General features: G+C 43.3%; 1 protein-coding gene across 4 annotated transcripts in view; it reads right to left on the bottom strand.

The window, feature by feature from the left end:
* Window positions 1-21,033, bottom strand: part of pfkma (phosphofructokinase, muscle a) — a 109,397-nt gene that overhangs the window by 1,263 nt on the left and 87,101 nt on the right. For 3 of the 4 annotated variants that reach the window (XM_089004521.1, XM_089004545.1, XM_089004530.1), the window contains 3 exons: window positions 17,765-17,876; window positions 17,596-17,695; window positions 15,268-15,373 (listed from right to left, as the gene is read on the bottom strand). In XM_089004521.1, coding sequence (XP_088860647.1) covers window positions 15,268-15,373; window positions 17,596-17,695; window positions 17,765-17,876 — 318 coding nt within the window. Of the gene's footprint in view, window positions 1-4,684; window positions 9,479-15,267; window positions 15,374-17,595; window positions 17,696-17,764; window positions 17,877-21,033 lie in introns of those variants that run through there. The other variant, XM_089004537.1, reaches the window with a different exon arrangement.

Raw genomic sequence — 21,033 nt, 5'->3', positions numbered from 1 at the left:
AATAATAAAAATTACATTTTAAGTGCCTTTCAAAGCTCTCAAGGACACTTTACAGTCACAGAGAAGCATAGGTACTATAATGAATAAAATATAATCACAAATACAATGCAATAAATAAAATACAATTATAAATAGAAACAAGAGAGAGAGCTGCACAGAAAATGCAATTTTAAATAGATGGGTTTTGAGATGGGACTTGAAGGTGGGAAGAGAATCGATGTTACGAATGTTGGAAGTACGTTCCAAAGTTTGGGGGCAGAGCAGCTGAGGGCTCTGTTACACATCGTGCTGAGATGGGCAAGGGGGGGGGAGGCACACAGAGGCGGAGGGAGGAAGAGGATCTAAGGGAACGAGAGGGAATAGAAATTTGAAGAAGGTCAGATAGGTATGGGGGGGGCAAGGTTATGGATAGCTTTAAAAGTATAACGAAGAATTTAAACGTTGATTCTATATTTGACCGGGAGCCAGTGGAGCTCTTGGAGGACGGGGGTGATGTCGTGAAAGGATGAGGTTCTGGTGATGATCCGAGCTGAAGAATTCTGGACGAGTTGAAGTTTGTGGAGAAGTTTGAAGTTGAGGGACACTGAAGAGAAGTGAATTGCAATAGTCAATCCGGGCGGTGACAAGACTATAAACGAGAATGGCAGTGGTGTGAGGAGTGAGAGACGGACGAAGACGATTGATATTGCATAGGTGGAAGTACGCAGACAGGGTTAAGTTGTTTGGCATCACTGTTGTGTGGCATCACTGGCCAAGAGATCCCACCAGCGCCTGTACTTCTTCCGCAAGCTCAAAAGAGTTGGAGCCCCGACTCCCATCACGACCTCCTTCTACCGCGGTACCATCGAGAGCATCCTGACCAGCTGTATCACCGTGTGGTACGGCGCCTGCACCGTGTCCTGACGTAAGACTCTGCAGCGCATCGTGAGGACAGCTGAGAAGATCATCGGTGTCTCTCTCCTCCCCTTCAGGACATTTACAACACCCACCTCACCCGCAGAGCCATCAGGATCACTGGCGATCCCACCCACCCCTCCCACAGCCTCTTCAGCCTGCTGCCATCGGGTAGGAGACTGTGGAGTCTCCGAGCCAAGACCAGCAGGCTCAAGGACAGTTTCTGCCACCAGGCAGTCCGGAGACTCAACTCTCTCCCAGCCCTGCCCAACCTGCCCCTTCCCACTGCCACACTCACCAAACTCTGAGTACACGCTACATGCTGTACTATCATCCTGAACTCTATTTTTTGTTCTTTCTCATTTTTTTTCTGCAAGACCTCACTTCAACCCTTTCTTGTTGTTTGTTTTTTCATTACTACATTATGTCACTTTATATACGTCACTTCCTCACTTTACATATGTCACTACCTCACTTTACATACGTCACTACCTCACTTTCTAGACGACATCTGTCTGTGTAAGCTCTCAGTCGTACAGGAGTGGTCCATCGATGAGAAGGTTTCTTCAGCCGTCATCTGTACAAAAGTGAAGGTTTCGGACGTTTCGCCTCCTATCCAAGAGGCTTCGTCAGCGAACTAAAGTCTGACTGGTCGTATCGGCCCCATTTATATATCCCTAATGTCCAGACATGGTGGCGCCGGACACAGCTATGATAGGTCCCTACTCTCAGGTTGGGGGGGGCAGGGGACCCCTCCCTGTGGCCCCACTGATTGTTCCTACATTCCTGACTAACGACTGGCCTATTACCCCCACTCCCCCTGGTATCACCTCATCAGCATAACGACCCTCATCAGCATTGCGAAAGTTGCCTAACCTGTTTTGCCTAAGCAGGCTATTGTATGAACGATCCAAATTGAACCTCACCCCACCAGACCGGTTTAATGAAAGATTTTGTTGTTTTATAAGAATCGCTTCTTTTACCCCCCTTTCAAACCATCTATGTTCTTTCGCTAAGATTTTAACCTCATTGTCGTCAAATGAGTGGTTGCTAGCTTTTAGGTGCAAATGTACTGCCGATTGAGGCCCACTAGTATTATCCCTGCGATGTTGATAAAGTCTTTTTTTGAGAATTTGTTGAGTCTCCCCAATGTACTGCTCTTTACAATTTTCATTCTTACAATGTATGGAATAAACTACATTACTTTGTTTTTCATTTGGTAGCCTATCTTTTTGATGCACTAATTTTTGCCTTAACGTGTTTATCGGTTTGAAATAAGTAGGAATTTTATGTTGCCAAAGGACTCTTTGTAATTTTTCAGAAACTCCTGCAATGTACGGTACTGCTACTCCTCTCCTTTTTGAATCTTGAGAATTATTGGTTTCGTTCGCTATTCTTTCTTTCTGACATTTGTTGAATGACCACTGAGGGTCCCCACAGTTAGTGAGTGCTCTCCTGATATGTTTAGACTCCTTTTCTCTACCTTCAGTGCTAGTTGGTATTAGTTTCGCCCTATGCTTGAGGGTTCTGATAACTCCTAGTTTATGTTGTAAAGGGTGGTTAGAGTCAAAAAGTAAGTATTGGTCAGTGTGCGTCGCCTTCCTAAAGACTTCTGTTTTTAGCGCTCTGTCCTCTTTTATCATTACTTTACAATCCAAGAAGGCTCGTTGGTTCTCTTGAATGTCCTCACGAGTAAATTTAATGTTGAAGTCTACAGAGTTGAGGTGATCTGTGAAGGATTGAATTTCTTGTTTCTTAATTATGACAAAAGTATCGTCCACATATCTGAACCAGTGTCTAGGTTTTGTCCCCGGGAAGGATGTGAGGGCCTGTTTCTCCATCTCTTCCATGTAAAGATTAGCCACTATGGGTGAAACTGGTGAGCCCATAGCACAACCATGAATTTGTTTATAAAAATGTTCCCTAAATTGAAAATACGTAGTATAAAGGCAGATTTCTAATAATTGGCAGATGTGATCCGGTTTAAATTTGGTTCTTTCATGCAGAGAAACATCCGCCAGCAGCCTCGTCCTCACCACTGAGACTGCTGCTGGGGTTGGGACAGATGTAAAGAGAGAAGTCACATCGTACGATGCCAAAGTTTCCTCAGGTTCCAATATGAGGTCTTTGATCCTCTCTACAAACCCTGTGGTGTTCTCTACGTGATATTCTGTGTTACCAACCAACTGAGCTAAAATAGTTTTTAAATATTTGGCTATATTGTATGTAGAGGAGTCAATGCTACAAACAATGGGTCTGAGGGGGAACCCTTCTTTATGTATTTTTGGCAGGCCATAGATACATGGCGTGGCCTCTCCCGGGTATAATCTAAAATACATCTGTTTGTCTATATGTTTTCCTTTCTCTAACTTTTGGAGACAGTCCATCATTTCTTTCTTGTATCTATTGGAAGGGTCCCTTTTTAGTTGCTCATACGTGTTAGAATCACTGATTAACCTATTTATTTTGTCTTCATAATCCAATGTGTTGAGAAGCACTGTGCATCTGCCCTTGTCTGCTGGCAAAATAGTAATATTTTTGTCTTTTTGTAGAGTAGTTAACGCCTTTCTCTCTTCTAATGTTATGTTGGACGGAGGAAGTTTGGCACTACTGAGAAGAGCTGATATTTTAATGCGTAGATCATCTGCCTCTGCATACGAAAGTTTGTTATTTTTAATAGCCGATTCAGTAGCTGTGATATAATCTATTGTAGGTATAGTTTTAGGAGTCACTGAGAAATTTAAACCTTTGGTAAGTACCGCCTTTTCTGTCTCTGAGAGATCTCTGTCTGACAAATTTTTGATCCAATTCTCCCTAGCAAACTGTTCATTCCTAATTTTTCGCGTGTTTACCAGTAGCTGAGATTGTTTCAGTACAAGTAATTTTTGAAATTTACCCTTTTGTCTCTCTTTGGTTTTGCTGTGGTGCCTCATATAACCGGATTTAGTAAATTCACACACTTCCTGATAGATTTTGTGGGTAAGTTTAGTTTGTAATCGTTGATAATAAGTTTCTATTTCTGACTGTTTGTTTTTTATCTCTATGTTAAGTCTCCTAATTCGCTAATTTAGAATTTTCCTAGTATAATTTTGTTGCATTTTATCGGCTAAGTATCCGGGTTCCAGGGGTGCTTGCTTCAAGCATTTAGGAATTAACCGGCTCTGTCTACATCTAAGATTGAATCTGAGGTGGTTCTTTAAATCAGCTAATTTAAAGGTGGCCTTTTCTAAGTTACGTACCAGCAGAAGCTACTCTCAGGTTGGGGGGGGGCAGTACATTTGCACCTAGAAGCTAGCAACCACTCATTTGACGACAATGAGGTTAAAATCTTAGCGAAAGAACATAGATGGTTTGAAAGGGGGGTAAAAGAAGCGATTCTTATAAAACAACAAAATCCTTCATTAAACCGGTCTGGTGGGGTGAGGTTCAATTTGGATCGTTCATACAATAGCCTGCTTAGGCAAAACAGGTTAGGCAACTTCCGCAATGCTGATGAGGGTCGTTATGCTGATGAGGTGATACCGGGGGGAGTGGGGGTAATAGGCCAGTCGTTAGTCAGGAATGTAGGAACAATCAGTGGGGCCACAGGGAGGGGTCCCCTGCCCCCCCAACCTGAGAGTAGGGACCTATCATAGCTGTGTCCGGCGCCACCATGTCTGGACATTAGGGATATATAAATGGGGCCGATACGACCAGTCAGACTTTAGTTCGCTGACAAAGCCTCTTGGATAGGAGGCGAAACGTCCGAAACCATCACTTTTGTACAGATGACGGCTGAAGAAACCTTCTCATCGTTTCTAGACGACACTACCTCACTTTACACTCAGAAATTCATGAATTGTAACCGGCCTCAGGCCTAGGGGATACCTGGGTCGGTCCAAAGCGCTTCACAGGCAGGTAGCACTCTGAACGACGAGGAAAGACGACACGAGACAACCGTGTTAATCAGCTTCACACAACGGCATTTATGACCACTTACTCATCAAAACATCAATTTCAATATCAGAATACATTCATGTGTAGATCTATACATTCAACATCTATACATTGTATATATCCTCCACATTCGCACATGCTTATGCACGTCTGCCCGCTCGTGTGTGTTGTACTGGGAACTACAATTGACATCCAAAAATCCAAATTCATCAAAGCCACAAAATATTCATCAAAGCCACAAAACAAGGTTTCATATCTAGCATCGCCCAATAAGTCCCCAATTACTTTAACATCTTGAGAATGTCTAACACTTATTATTTTGAAGAACTGTGAACGACGAGGAAAGACGACACGAGACAACGTGTTAATCTGTTGCGTCACACGAGTGTATGATTTTGAAGTGCGCCTTTCAACACTTTCATGTCTTTCAATTCCTTGATCTCCTTGATGTGCGTATCACCCTGACGCATAGCACACGCTTGCAAATTGTATAAAAGAAGCTGTCGCGGGACAGAGAGATTGGGCGAACCACGGGGCAGAGTCATCTCGGACTCACGCCCGGCTCATGCTGGGCGTCGGACGGACATCACGGCACGACTTGCTCAACTCCACGCCACGATCAATCTCTGCGCGTCACCTGCCAACGAACCTACTTACAAATAAAGAGAAACATCAAACTCTTTAAATCAGCTTCACACAACGGCATTTATGACAACTGCGCATGCGTGAGCTGAGCCTACATCGCCTTCCTCTGTTCCACTCACAGGCGCGCAGCGCCCTCTCCTGACTTGGTAGTCTAATCGACTAACATACAATAACAGAGGTCGTTTCTAATCCCCGACACTCTCCCCTGTTTTAAAAGATGTCCCCCGACATCTTGACTATACCAACAAGTAGTCAAGTACCAGTAGAAGCACAGTCATCTGTCTGGTCTCCGGAGGGTGGTGTCAATCACATTCTATTGCAACTACATTCAAGTCCATACCGTCGGGGTAGAGTAGCAATAGTGTTCAGGTCGCACTAGATAATGAGTCATGGGGTAAGGCATGCAACACATTTACCCCAGGTCTCCAAGCCTGGTATGATGGATGACCTAAGTGTTCATATGTAAATATCTCTCTGGGTCTTAGAGTACGAGTAGACCTTCGTGGCAGCGATTCCATTCCACTTTGTGACGTGGTGTCCGATTCCACCAACTCCGCCGGCGCTCCTGCATCACCCTCATTATCATCCATTACAAGTTGTTCCGGGCTTCCCTCAGCAGGCAGGCTGTCAGCTGGTGTTGGTTTTGGTAATGATGCTGGTACGACCAATGGAAACGCTTCCTCTAGCTGCTGCCCATCCTCTGGTTCCGTAGTTTGTGCCTGGGGGTGGAATTCTGATGCCACAGCTCTTAAATTGTGCGGTTTAGGTTGAGACACCTGATGACTGCCTGTCCTCCTTGTATACACAGGTAACCGTCGGAGATTGTATGAACATCCCTCCTCTTCATCTGAATATCCAGACTCCTGCCCAACTGCTTCCCTGTTATAAGCCTGTCTGTCTAGCTGTTTTTCTGCTTCTTTCCCTGTCTGTCTAGCTGTTTTTTCTGTTTATTTGGCTGTTCAACTGGCAAATCACTGACAGACATTAGGAGATTACGGTGCAACACACGGGCAGTTTTGTCTCCGTTTTCTGCCTGAACCTTGTACACTGGTCCATCTCCCATTCTTTCAGTGACCCTGTGGACTTTTTCCTCCCAGTAAGCCCGGAGCTTGCCAGGTCCTCCCCTCTCAGATAGGTTCCTGACAAGTACACGATCCCCTGGCTGGAGTGCAATGCCTTTAACACCACGGTCATAGTATTTCTTCCTTTTTTTCAGAGCTCTTTTGACTGTTCTCGGAGGCAATTCTGTAAGCATCTTGCATTCGACAGGCCCACTTACGTGCATATTCCTGTCGTCTTTTTACTTCTTCGTCCGCTGTCAGACCAAAAACTAAGTCGATGGGCAACCGGGGAGACCTTCCATAGAGGAGGAAGAACGGTGAATAGCCAGTGGACTCATGTCTTGTACAGTTGTACGCATGAACTACATGAGGCAAATAGTCTTTCCATTCAGCTTTCCTTTCTTCTTGGAGAGTGCGTAGCATCTGTAACAATGTTCTATTCAGACGTTCTACAGGGTTGCTCTGCGCATGGTATGGGGTGGTTCGGGAATGCGCAATGCCAGACAACTGTTGAAGCCGCTGGAATAGACTGTTTTCAAACTCCCGACCTTGATCATGATGTAGTCTCTCTGGATAAGCGAACCGTGGAATAAAATCACTAAAGATTTTCTCAGCAGCAACCTTGCCTGATTACTCTTAGTCGGGTAGGCTTGTGCAAAACGAGTAAAGTGGTCTACCAGGACTAGAATATACTCATAGCCTCCTTTACTTGGCTCCAGATGGAGATAATCAATCGAAATGAGCTCAAATGGGGCACTAGTAGTGATGTTGCCCATGGGTGCTTTTTCCGGAATGGTGGGGCGTTTCTGTTTAATGCAGGAACACTGGCGAATGACGTAGTTTTCTATTTCGTGCTGCATGAATGGCCAATAGAACCTCTGCCTTGCAAGGTTGATCACCTTGTCAGCTCCAACATGACCCATGTCATCATGCAGGTGTTTAAGCACCGTCGACTTCAGCTTACTTGGGAGAACGAGCTGTTTCCATTTCCCCGCCTGTCTGTATAAAATCCCCTTGTCCAGTTTCAGTCTATTCCATTCGTGTACTAGTCTCCTTGCCTCTGGTCCCATTTGTCTTTTATCTTTGTCATTGGGGTTCCATCCCCTCCTCTTCAGTGTCATTACCTCAGAGATTGACGCATCCTCTTCCTGAGCAGCTCTGATATCATCTGGAGTGATAACGGGGACTGTCACCGGAAGAAAATCCTCACCATCAGTGGTGAGTTGCAACGCCGCCATCCATGGCACATCCTCCTCAGCCACAGCCTTGTTCCCCTGCCATATGGTGGAAACCACGTCTGGGGGCAAAGTTTCAGTGTACTCCTCTGTGTGTCCCTCCATCTTAACTGGATAACGCGACAGTGTGTCGGCGTCAGCATTCGCCTTGCCTGGCCTGTACTTTATTGTGAAGTGGAAATCCGCCAATTCACCCACCCAGCGATGTCCGGCAGCATTGAGTTTGGCCGTGCTTAGAACGTACGCGAGAGGGTTATTGTCCGTGTACACAGTGAATGTGGGTGCATAGTAGAGATAATCTCGAAATTTGTCGCAGATTGCCCACTTCAACGCCAGAAACTCAAGCTTTCCAGAATGGAGATGATAATTTTTCTCTGAAGGTGAGAGTGTTCTGGATCCATAAGCAACAACGCGAAGTTTATCTCCCTGCTGCTGATAAATCACAGCCCCCAGACCTTCATTGGATGCGTCCGTATTTAACACAAAGGGCAGATTAAAGTCTGGGTAGGCTAAAATAGGTGGACCAGTCAATACATCTACCAGGCGGGAGACCACAGCACTGTGTTCGGGGCCCCACTGAACAGGGTTACCAGAGGGAAGCTGGCCTAACTTGGTGACTTTCCTTTGGCGTGCAGCGGTGTTGTGAACTGGCCTCTGGTCAGGCTGAGTGGCCCCCTCTACCAGTTTAAACAGCGGCCGTGCAATCCTGGCAAAGTCCTGTACGAAGGATCTATAGTAGCCCAAGAACCCCAATAGAGCTCTGACTTCCCCTACATTGCGTGGTTCTCTCTCTTTTAACTGCAAAACAGCTTCCAGGTCTTTAGGGTCTATGCGGACACCATCACTTGACACAAGACGACCCAAATACCTCACTTGTCGTCTGAACAGTTCACATTTATTCGAACGTAGCTTTATGCCATGCTGCCGCAGCCGGTTAAGCACTTTCCTCAGGTCCTCTACGTGTTCATGAAATGATTTTGAAAAGCAGAGCACGTCATCCAGATAAGGAGAGCAGCATTCGTCCCTCAGGCCATCAAGAACGTCCTCCATACATCTTTGAAAGGCTGCTGGCGCATTAGTTAGACCAAATGGGAGGCGGAGCCACTCGTACAGCCCCCAAGGGGTGCTGAAAACCGTTAGATGGTCAAGTATTGAGAACCAAGAGTAGCCCCCCAGGTTATCTAGCAGATCTTGAATGCGTGGGAGTGGATGACGATCAGGGACAGTTTTGCGATTTAGTTCCCTAAAGTCAACGCACAGGCGCAAGCTTTTATCTTTTTTTCTAACACAGACGACAGGAGATGAGTATGCTGAAGTGGATTTTCTTATCCAACCATGGTGAAGTAGGTTTTGCCTACTTCACCATGCGGTGTCTTTCACCTCTTGATAAAGGGGTTTTGGAATGGCATTGTAACGCTTTTGCACCGGCGTGTTGTCAGTGAGTTGGATCTTGAGTTGCAGGTTTGGAATGCAACCTATATCAGCATCACCTCTTGCAAAGACATCTGACTCTTCATACAACATGTCTCTGGCAATCCCCTGTTCTTCCTCTTTAAGATGTGACAAGTCAACCGGAGGATGCCACTTGTCTCTGGTCAGAGCCGCGCAGCTTTGAACGGTGGGACTGTTTAGTGGCTTTGGATTGTCAGAGCACTCCTTCAAGGGCATGACCCCAGTAACTTCCTCAATTGAGCCGAGAACAGTTCCCTGTGGAAGATAAATGTCATGTTTACTAACATTCTGAATGGGAATTTTTACCATTTTTGTCGGCCCACTGGGTACATGTACTAACGAGGAGACCGGCTCTAGCCCCTCAGGGCAGCTGTTCCCTATACTGGGCTCAAATAGTATTGTTCCCCCCTTGGCCCATGCTCTTACTCTGCACTTCACCTCCCATACCTTGCCCGCAGGAATAATGAGTCCTTTCTTCCCAACACACACAGGGTACTGGAGGAATGTCTGATCAGGGCCCGATTTCTGAAGCACAGAAATCAAGGTCTCTACTGTGCGTTCACTGACACTCATGGCTTCTTTCAGTATGGCTCCAATGTCCACCTGTTCATTATTCTATTTGATCATTTCTGCAATCACATTGCTTCCTAAGAGAGGACAATTCACACAACTCGTACTGATTAGTATGGGCACTTGTATGTCAGCATGTCCATGGCTTCCACTCCGTATCTGCAACCCCACATTTACCCATGCATCAAAGGGAACCGCTGTGCTATTCACTGCAGATACCCCAAACGATTGGTCCGGAAATAGGGATGAAAGTGGCTGAATGGTTACGTTGGGCAGTGCTTCCTCTACCCACGCCCTACTCACCACGGTCACTTGAGACCCTGAGTCAAGCAGCATTTGGAGTGGGACCCCATTGAGTGCACATGAGACCGTACATCGCTTGCCAATTAGTTGTGCTACATGTTTTTTTATGTTGACTGACACTGCGTCGTCAGACTTATGGATGTTACTGGTTCAACCAAGTTGCTTTGTACTGGAGGCTTATCATTGGCATTGATCACTGGAAGCCTCACTCCAGTGACCTTTCCCCGTTTCCCAGTGCCTTTCTTCGCAGACAGCCCACAGCTCTATGTCCTTCCTGACCACAAATGAAACAGTGAAGGCAGCTCTTAATGTTCTTCCGCACACAGGCTTGACACCTGCCCCTAGTCTCATTCGTTGGTGTCTGGGGTCGCGTCGAGGATCGAGTCAGGGACGGACCTGGATCTACCTGAGGCGCCGATTCTGTAGGTTTAACAACTTGGGAAAAGTGTTTGGTCAGTGCGGTCACTTGTGCAGTCAGCTCGAGAATGGCAGCACGGTTAGCCTGTAATTCAGAGTCAACTTTGGTCTGGTTAATCTGGTCAGTTTGATTAGTTTGAGCAGCATGGACCTTCACAGATCGATTTTTAGTCACAGTACTGAGGCGTTTCACCCTCTCAGCCTCTTCACTTGTGGACTTGGTAAATTGTTCTAACAGGACATCATCACGAACCTGTAAATCGGTAAGGAATGGTTTGAGATCACATCTGACATGATAATTCTTCTCATTTAGCCCTTGATAGAGTGTGTGCAGAAATGTACCTTGGTCAAGTTTTTGATTGTAACCAAAGTCTGCACCTGGTTGTTGTGACTCAAACATAATTCTTTGCTTCAAACCCATCAAATTCAGAAATTACATGTATTGTCTGTTGTCAATTGTATGTCTTTTAGCCACATTATGTATTATTATGTATGTATGTGGAACTGTTGCGGCTTTGAATTGAAGCAGATTTATGTGGAACAGGAGATGTGAGACAATCTCTTCGTCAATGGATGCTACAGCTGCGTGTTTGCTTTCAACATTTAGCTTGTAGTCGACGTGCACATTCCACCATGATGTCCCTGATCCACTGGTGGAAAGACGCTTTGATCCTCTCCTCTTTCATTTAGAACTGCTTCATGTCATCACAAAGAGGGTACAGCAAGTCCTGAAGAATGAATGTCTCTCTGTGTTTTTGTTTTGTCATATTGTCTCTATGCTGTCATATTATTTGTTATTTAAGTTTTTTTTGTTCTTTTGACTTCAAGACGGCGCCGCGAGAGTGGCTGCCTTTCCGGCAGCTCATGTATTTTGTTTTTCTACTTTCATTCCTTTCATCACTTTGCTGCTGTGAAATGTAAATTTCTCCACTGTGAGACTAATAAAGGCATATCCAATATCCAATCCAACAAGTGCCTTGCATGCTTTGCACGCTGGGTCCGAGAGGACATTAATTTCATCTGTGCTGTATGTCACGCATATTAGCATATTTGACAATAAAGCTGACTTTGACTTTGACTTATATGGGAGTTGAAAGATAGTGTGCTGTCAAGAATGACACCAAGGCTTTTCACCTGATGGGAGGGAGAAAGGGTCGAATTGTCAATAGTGAGAGAGAAACTGTTAGCTTTGCTCAAGGTGGATTTGGTACCAACGAGGAGAATTTCAGTTTGATCGCTGTTAAGTTTGAGGAAGTTATGGGTAAACCAGGATTTAATTTTAGAGAGGCAGAGTGAAAGGGAAGAAGGTGGAAGAGAGGTGTCGGGTTTGGTGGAGAGATAGAGCTGGGTGTCATCCGCAAAGCAATGAAATTGTATACCAAATTTGCGGAGAATATTGCCGAGGGGAAGAAGGTAGGTGGTAAAGAAGAGATGTCCCAGGACAGAGCCTTGGGGCACACCAGAAGATACAGGAGAGGACTGTGAAGTGACTGAGTTAATTTGGAATAACTGAAAGCGGTCAGAGACATAAGAGTGGAACTAGCATAGGGGCGTGTCGGTGATCCCTATGGAGGACAGTCTGTCAAGGAGGATGGGATGAGAAATGGTGTCAAAATCTGCAGAGAGGTCAAGTAGGGCGAGGATGGAGAGTAAACCGGCGTCAGCTGCCAAAAGAAGATCATTCGTGATTTTTAAGAGAGCTGACTCTGTACTGTGGTGGTGGCGGAAACCAGATTGGAATTGTTCGTAGAGATCATTCTGGGAGAGGTGAGAGTGGAGCTGAGAGTACACAATTTTTTCTAGGATTTGGAAATAAAAGGAAGGTGAGAAATGGGGCGAAAGTTCTTGAAGTAATTGGGATCAGATCCAGGCTTTTTAAGAATTGGTGTAACAGCCGCCATTTTGAGGGGGACAGGGACAATTCCTGAGGACAGTGAGGAGTGAATAATGGCTGAAATGAATGGAAAGAGAGATGGCAAGCAGAATTGACTAGAACTGTCGGGAGGGGATCTAATTGACAGGAAGAATTCTTGGATTTAGTTATGAGCTTCGAGATTGTAGACTCTACTCAACAATGTTGAGGGATGAGGGAGATCAAAAGAAGATAAGAGATGAGAGCGGGTAGGAAAATTGGGGGAGGGTAGGGCAGTGACGTGCAGTCAGGAGAGGCAGGTGAGTATGCCTCACCTGTCATCATGGAAATATCAAATGACAAAATAAATTAAAGTTATATTTATTTAGCTATTTATACTTTAATGTTCTTTTCCATTTAACCTCGCCATTTTTGGATTTTTTTTCAAAATCACTGAATTTTCACATTTACCGTTCAAATACTAAGTCGAGACGAGTGGTGAGGCAGCTGCCGGCTGAGCCTCACCATGGATTGCGCAATCACTATGCTAACGGTGCTGGCTTGTTCTGCAGTGAGACTGCATTGCTGTCCCTCTGCATATCACTATTCAAGTGTTCAAAAGCTTTTAGTATATGAACTAAATTTCTACTGCTTAGCTGGTGTATATAATGTACTGTCACTGTACATTATAAACACTGTACTACACTGTGTTTATTTTATTTTTATAAAAACTGTGTGCATAGGAGAGGCACACAGTTCTCCTGCCTCATCACAGGGTGATTAGAGATTCTTCTTGAGACTCATCGGCTGCAGAATAATAGAATTAGTGACAGCAAGCTACAGTAAACAGTTAGCAGTTAAGTGCAACCATCCAGTCATTTTTTCGTGTTGCTTGGCCTTATTTTCAGAATAGTGGATTACATATCTAAATGTAAAGAATTTTCTAAACTGGACTTTCAATCGAAGCAGGAGATAATAATTAAAGGAAGACCAACACCGGACTGTATAGCTCACAAACGGTGAGGGATGAATGTAAATCTCCTGGACAGCTTATCAGCTTTTTGGCCAAGAAGGATCTCATTGAAACTATTCCTGAAGTGACAAAGTTGCTCAAGTTCGTGCTCACTGTTCCAGCTACTACAGCATCAGTGGACCGGTCTTTCTCAGCACAAAAGACTGAAAACATACAGTCAGAACAGGACTGATCAAGGACGACTTTCTTCACTGGCACTGATCTCCATTGAGACAGAGACTTGGACTTCATTTATAAGTAAAGGTAACACGATAATAACGTTTTTTTATTTCTTTTTTGTCTATGCTACAATTTGTATACAGCATATAAAGAATGCTGACATGACATTTTAAACAAAACACGTTAACGGTTGCCAATCAAATGGTGAATAAGCTACTTTGTGGAGTTCATATGTTTGTAAATCTGACTGTGATGACATCAGTGCCTCACCAGCCACGAACCTCACTGCACGTCACTGGGGTAGGGGTACAGAGGAGCCAAGATGCTGGTAGATTTTTTTTTACTTTGTCAGAAAAGAATAGGAGAGAATTGCAGGTGTCAGGAATAAAAGTGTGGGGGGAGAGAAACAGGAGGTTGAATGATTCTGTTATAAAGAGAAAAGAGAGCCAGAGTATTTCCAGTATTTGAATCAATGAGTCGAGTAGTATTGTGACTTATAGCTTGAGATATACTGTTCTTGTAGAGTTGAGCGATGTACATATCTTTGTGAACAGTGAGTCTTGTTCTTCGATAAAGTATTTCAAGCTGGCGTGTTTTCGATTTCATGGAGCGGAGATGAGCGTTGAACCAGGGTGCAGAACGATTGGATAAAATAGAGCGGGATTTGACAGGAGCGAGCGAGTTAAGAATTTCGTTGAGGTCCGAGTTGTAGCGGGCAACCAGATCATCAGAAGAGGAGCTTGGGTCAAGAGATAGTGAGTCGAACATTAAAGCAAGAGAGTCCGGGTTAATGCCCTTGATGTTACGAAAGTTGATAGAATGGAGTGTTTTGGTGGTGGAGAGTGCGATGGAAACGTTACAAGTAACAAGGTAAATGTCTGTTATTGGGAGTTCAACAGCTGTGCTGTTAGAAGGAGACAAACCACAGTAGCATATCATGTCAAGTGTGTAATCCATTCCCAGGTCCCCATAAAACAGATTTTTACTAAATAAGCCTTAAAACTACACAAAATAGACCTTATTTTATGTATAATAAATGTGCTATTGTATTGTTCCTAAATAAATAATCTGTACTATATAATAAAGTCATTTTATGTACCTTTGCGATAATACTCTCACTCACACTGTCCACTGCTAGCTGCTTTTCCTTAATCCAAATCAACAGAAGTTTTTCAACCTCTTCTATTGCCTGAGAATGTTGCTTAGAAAACACAGAAATACCCTTAATAGCTTCCTTGTTCTTAAAGATGGTAGCAATGGTTGTCTTAGCATACTGGTACGCGAAGTCACACAAACACACACCTCGTTCGTGTTTTTTGAGGATCTTCTTCTTCTGCTCAACCATCATTTTCTTTAATGTCTTCTTTGGCTTAACACTAGCCTGTGGTGGGGTCTTTTTCAATCCCATAATAGCAAAAGTACTCCACTCGATACCAAACCACGTCTGCACTCAAAAACAGAGGGGGTGTGGAAAACTAGTCCGCCAGCAACCGTGGTGCTGTTCGACTGTGTGGTTTGGTGATCATCCGCCGAAACCTAGTTCGTATGCCAAGATTATATTCTCACAAATTTAATGTTCGTAAGGTGAAAAGTTCTTTAGCTAAAACGTTCCTAAGCCGATGTATCACTGTAATTAATAGTCATTAATAGTAATTAATTAATTAACGCCGCTCATGCACACACGGTGCGTCCAAGGCGTGTATATCATACTCAAAGTCTGTGTCTTCCTTCAGTTCAGCCAGTGGCTGGAAAGTGAGCGCCCTTTTCCGCATACCCAGAACGCAGGCAGAGTCGGGTGTATTGGCAAAGATACGACCTGGGAGAGACAAAGAAGAATACATTATAGTACATCACAGTAAGATACAAGATAATCAGACCTGTTGGTAAAAATCATGATGTCACATATTATAAGAACTATTTTTGAGTTGTTAATATTTAACGTTGAGTTGCTTATCATTTGATGGTGAAAAACAGTGGTGGGATTTTTGTTTGATTGATGGCCAATCTGATCTGCAACAGCCATATGACAAATAAGTCCACATTGGTATACAAGAATCCAATGGTGGGCCATCAGGGCTTGCTAAGCCTTCCTGCTGGCCTAAAAATATCCGAATCACAGACTGATGTTCATTATATTTTGTCCATGAATCTTTATTAAATAATTTTAAATTGTCTTTCCGCTTACTCTTTCCCTGTTGTGTTGCTTCCAGGTGTGTGTTTTCATATTTTAGCATTTAACCAATCCCATTTCTGCCATCATATAATAATAATACATTTCATTTATAAGCATCTTTCAAAACTATCAAGGACGCTTTACTGTCACAGGATAAGAGCAAAAAATATTTTTTGGGCGGGTGAGCAGCGGCAGCCATTCGCTACCAGGGTCAAAAATCGACCCGGACACCTTCACAATCAGTTCTGAAGGCTTTGGAGCATAAAAAGCAATGGCGATGAAGCTGTTGCTTTCACCAATCAGAGTTCTAGTTGGCAACCCAAGGCCTGCAATGTCAGAGTTTTTGCAAATTATGATTGGCTAGTGACATGATTGGCTTGTCACTAGCCAATCATAGTTTCATTAGCCTCCAGTGATAAGTGCATACTAACCAGAGCTAGTACATTGTATCTGTAGAGAGCTGCGTAAGCAAATATACTGTTGTGTTGATTTCACAGCGGTTTTGTCAAGCCACAACGGCTGAAGGAGGAAAGCAATGGATTTGCCTGCAGATTAACTGTTCAAGCCATTTTCAAAAAGGACTTTACAAGAATAGATGGGCATTATTAAAGGACAACGACAGAATTTTTAAAAACGTTTTATAGCATCGAAAATACCAAAAACACGCAAGCTGATATTTTTAGTCAAATGAAAAACAACAATAAAAATGACTTGGTGTCCAAAAACTACTTCAAAATGACCTCAGAAAGTTTCAGTTTCAGAAGGTCCCGCGCCCTTGTTCGTGACATCACGGCAAGACGTCTTGCCTTGCTCAAGAATCAAAACAATGGCTTCAGATTCGGAGGAGATGCTTTCTTGTTACTCATCCAGTTATGAATATGATTCAAATAGTTCTGAAGAGGAAGGTATAAATGTTTGCAATCGATTAAATACGTCCTTCCATGTCCTTTTGAGGCATCTGGACTGCAATGTAGCGTCCCAGAAAATGCACAAGATGGTGCCCAGGCTCCATTTGAAATGGGCTGATTTGTCTGCTGGGAATTTGTGTCAGCTAGTATAAATAGTAATCTTGGTCAAATAGTAGTCTTGGTACAACACACAACAATTCACCATCGCGTTATTTATGTTTTCCTTCTAATTTTGCCATCAACACGAATCAACACGAAGTTTTCAGACCAAACAAAGTACCCAAAATGCATTGTGTGACACTAACTTCAACAGTTTGTGTCACACACTGGCTGTCCGCCCCACCTGCACCTACACAGGTGTTGTTCGTTACAAGCTGTGGCAGTTAAAAGGACTCCCGGCACGACCATTCGTTATCGGGTCATTGTATGTGTTTGCTTCACCCTGTCAGATTTTGTTCCTGCTGACTTTATTTTAATACAATTTGCCAATTACACCCTGCTGCTCCCTCTTGCCTGCTTTTTTGGGATCCACCACCATCACCACCTTGCAAACTCTGACAGTTAGGACGGCGGAAATAAAAATCATTGACACCGCCCTACCCACTCTTGCACACTGCAAGAATCCAAACAAGTGCGCAGAAAATTCTACTGGACCCTCCGCACCCTGCCCACCACCTTGTCCAGCGACTCCCCTTAGGCAGGCGCTACAAATCCAGCAGACATTTAAACAGCTTTTTCCCCCAAGCAATTAACTCTCTAAACAGTAACCCAAATAGAAACTGTTTCATGTCTCAATTTTTATTATGATGATACTAGTGCAGCATGTTCTACCAGAGACAAATTCCTTGTGTGTTCTACATACTTGGCAGTAAAGACGATTCTTATTCTGATTCTGAAATCCCCGGCTCGCCACAGCTGTTTATGATATTTGAAAATATGTCTTTCGAGGCATCTTACCATGCCTGTAGCACTGTTTGAGCTTCTCCGTCAACCATAGCACAGACTTGGCACCCATCTTTGTTCCAAAATTTCTGTCGAAAGGTGTTGGAGTGCCACCCTGCCGTGATCAGAGAAGTTGTCAGGTGCCCGGCGAGTCAATTGACACATTTGGACACGGAAAAGCCACCTGTTGCATGTGCCCTAAGACATTCTTGCGACAGTCAAAGACACCTTTGCCCTCCTCCGAGTACAAGTTGAAGATGAAGTCCGTGGTGTAGTTGGCATTGGAGTTTTCATTCCTGTCGTAGGGAGAATAGCACTTGTAGTGTTTCCATAAAAAGACTTAAGTTCGTCTTCCAAACATTTATTTCCCACAAGAAGCTATTAAAATGAGAATAATCTGTTCCCAGGTCCCCAGAAAACACAATTTTACATGAAAACTACATTACGTCTGTCTAAGCTCACAGTCGTACAGGAGTGGTCCCATCGATGAGAAGGTTTCTTCAGCCGTCATCCGTACTTCTTTGAAGGTGTCAGACGTTTCGCTTCTTATCCAAGAAACTTCGTCAGCAAACTAGTCTTACTGGTAGTTTAGGCCCTCTATCTATCTATCTATCTATCTATCTATCTATCTATCTATCTATCTATCTATCTATCTATCTATCTATCTATCTATCTATCTATCTATCTATCTATCTATCTATCTATCTATTCGTCAGCGAACTAAAATCTTTTGCTGGTAGTTTTGGCCCTATATATTCCCTACTGTCCAGACGTGGCGGTGCCAGACTCTGCGATGATTGGTCCCTGCTCTCTGGTTGGGGGGAGCTGAGGACTACTCCCCGAGGCTACTCTGATTACTTCTATTGTCCTGACTGATTACTTGTATTGTCCTGCCTGAGTATGGGGTCTACGGCTGGCCTGATTACCCCATTTGATCTGGTATCACCTCATCAGCATAACTAAGCCTATGGTGCCTAAGAAGTCAGTTGTAGGACTGATCCAAATTGAACCTCACCCCACCATGGCGATTTAGTGAAAGGTTTTGCTGTTTTATAAAAATAGCTTCTTTTACTCCCCTTTCAAACTTTCTTTCCCTAATATTTTAACCTGATTGTCGTCAAATGAGTGGTTGCTAGCTTTTAGGTCAGACATTGGCCAACTACGGCCCGTGGGCCACATTTTTTAATTAGGCCCGCCGAACTTCGCCAAATTATAGTAAAACAGTGACTGAAAGTCTGAAACAGTTAGCGGACAACAGGGCAGACAACTCTGAAAAGTTGCCTGCCCGGCCATAAAGAAAGATGAGAAATCACAAAAAAAACATTGTCGAGAAATCGCAAAAAAACATTGTCGCAAAGTATATATATTATATATATATATATATATATATATATATATATATATATATATATATATATATTATATATATATATATATATATATAGAAAATTAAGGCTGTACCTACCACAAATGCTACCATGCTTAATTTACGGTAAATTAACCGTGGCTGAAGATTTTGCTTCAGTTGTCGTTTCCCGTCATGGTGCACAATGCATTGTTTGAGTTGCGTTGTCTCCTACAAGCCACTGAGCGCCTTTCATAACTATCAAGTACACTACGCGTCAAAAATTTTGTTAGCTTCTTTTGAATCTTTCTTGTGGGGCTGAGGTTCTATGCATCTACTTTGGAAAATGATATGACCTTAATGCATGACCTTATAACGCTTGGGAGAGTCAGAAGCACTAAGCACGAAACAGGCTTCTGATTGGCTGATGTGGTGAGTATGCAAATTTCAACTGCCGGTAGCCTATGTCTGTGTGCTTGGCAACGATACACGTGTACTGTTGTGTGATAATGTGTTTTGAATGTTGAAAGTTATTCCATTTTCAATAAATGTTGATTTCTTTAACTTTCTACTTTTGATTGAAACTTATTAGAAACTGACACAATCTTGATAAATCAAAGTGTGTATGTTATTTTAATCTATTTCCATTTCCTCCTCCCAGTATCTGCAAAATACAGTGAGACCTCAACTTACGAACACCTTATATTACGAACTTTTCATCTTACGAACGTCAAATTTATGAAAATTAAAACTTATAATAAGCACTATTTTTATAATACACCCCCACCACGGCAGGTCTATCAAGCACACGACCTTCGGATCTGGCGGAGTGATCTTCGGCGGAAGCACACGACCGAACAGCGCTCCAGCCTGCGCTACTTTCCACACCCCCTCTGATTGAATGCACACGTCCATCGCCTACGTGGAGCTTTTTGCTGATAATTTTACTATGATGGGACCGTAAAAAAACCCACCACAGGCTCGTGTTCAGCCCAAGAAGAAGAAGGAGATAATTGAAAAACACAAACGAGGTGTGCGTTTGTGTGATTTAGGGGCCGAGCACGGCTATGCTAAGTCAACCATTGCTACCATTCTCCGGAACAGAAAAGCCATCAAAGGTGTTTCCGTGCTCTTAAAGCGACGGTCTCGGGCAATCGAAGACGTTGAAAACCCTCTATTAATTTGGATTAACAAAAAGCAGCTATCCGGCGACAGCGTGAGTAAAGCTATTTTATGCGAGAAAGCACGGCTAATTCACGCCAATATCGCCATGCGCCAACCTGGAAGTTCGGCGCTTATTGAGGATTTTAAAGACAACAGTAACAGTAACAGAACATCTGAGGAGGAGATGGCTGCAGCATCAAGTGAGCTCATAAAGTCAATGTTGGCAAAGTGGAATGATGTGCAGGATTTTACCGAACAGTTCCATTCAGAAAAGACTGTGGCTATGACAATCATCAACATGATGAACAATAATGTTCATAATGTAATGTGATATTGTAAGACCATACAAGTCAGAAAGCAACTGGTGTCAAATAAGAGGTTTTGACTCAGCAAAAATGATGAGGAGAGTCTCTAAAGAAAAAAGAAGAGAAGCCACACCAGAGGTTAAGTTACCAACAGTACTTATGGAAGGTGACTCTCCTTCCATAAGCCATCGACGACCATCAAAAAGGTAAATAAAACTTTATTTTACAGCACAGTTTATTTCTTTAATTACAGTCCTCATGTAATGTGCCTCTCTTTGTGACTTTATGATACAATGCAGTGTATTTCTTTCATTACAATACAATAGCACATTTATTATACATAGAATAAGGTATGTTGTGTGTTTTTTTTAAGGCTTATTTAGTTAAAAACCATATTTTATGGAAACCCGGGAACGGATTATTCCCATTTTAATGGTTTCCTATGGGAATTTTATTTTTGAGGTACACACTTTTCGCCTTCGTAAAGACTTCTGTTTTTAACGCTCTGTCCTTGTCTATAACTACTTTAAAATCCAAAAAGGCTAGTTGGTTCTCCTTAATGTCCTCGCGAGTAAATTTAATATTAATATCTACTGAGGTGAGGTGATCTGTGAAGGAATGAATTTCATGGTTTTTTTA

This window comes from Hippocampus bargibanti, linkage group LG01, assembly GCF_051943395.1.
Source record: "Hippocampus bargibanti isolate YZ-2025 linkage group LG01, ASM5194339v1, whole genome shotgun sequence".
Taxonomy (NCBI): domain Eukaryota; kingdom Metazoa; phylum Chordata; class Actinopteri; order Syngnathiformes; family Syngnathidae; genus Hippocampus; species Hippocampus bargibanti.
The sequence above is the reverse complement of the archived record's forward strand: the minus strand, read 5'-3'. Positions and strand labels throughout refer to the sequence as shown.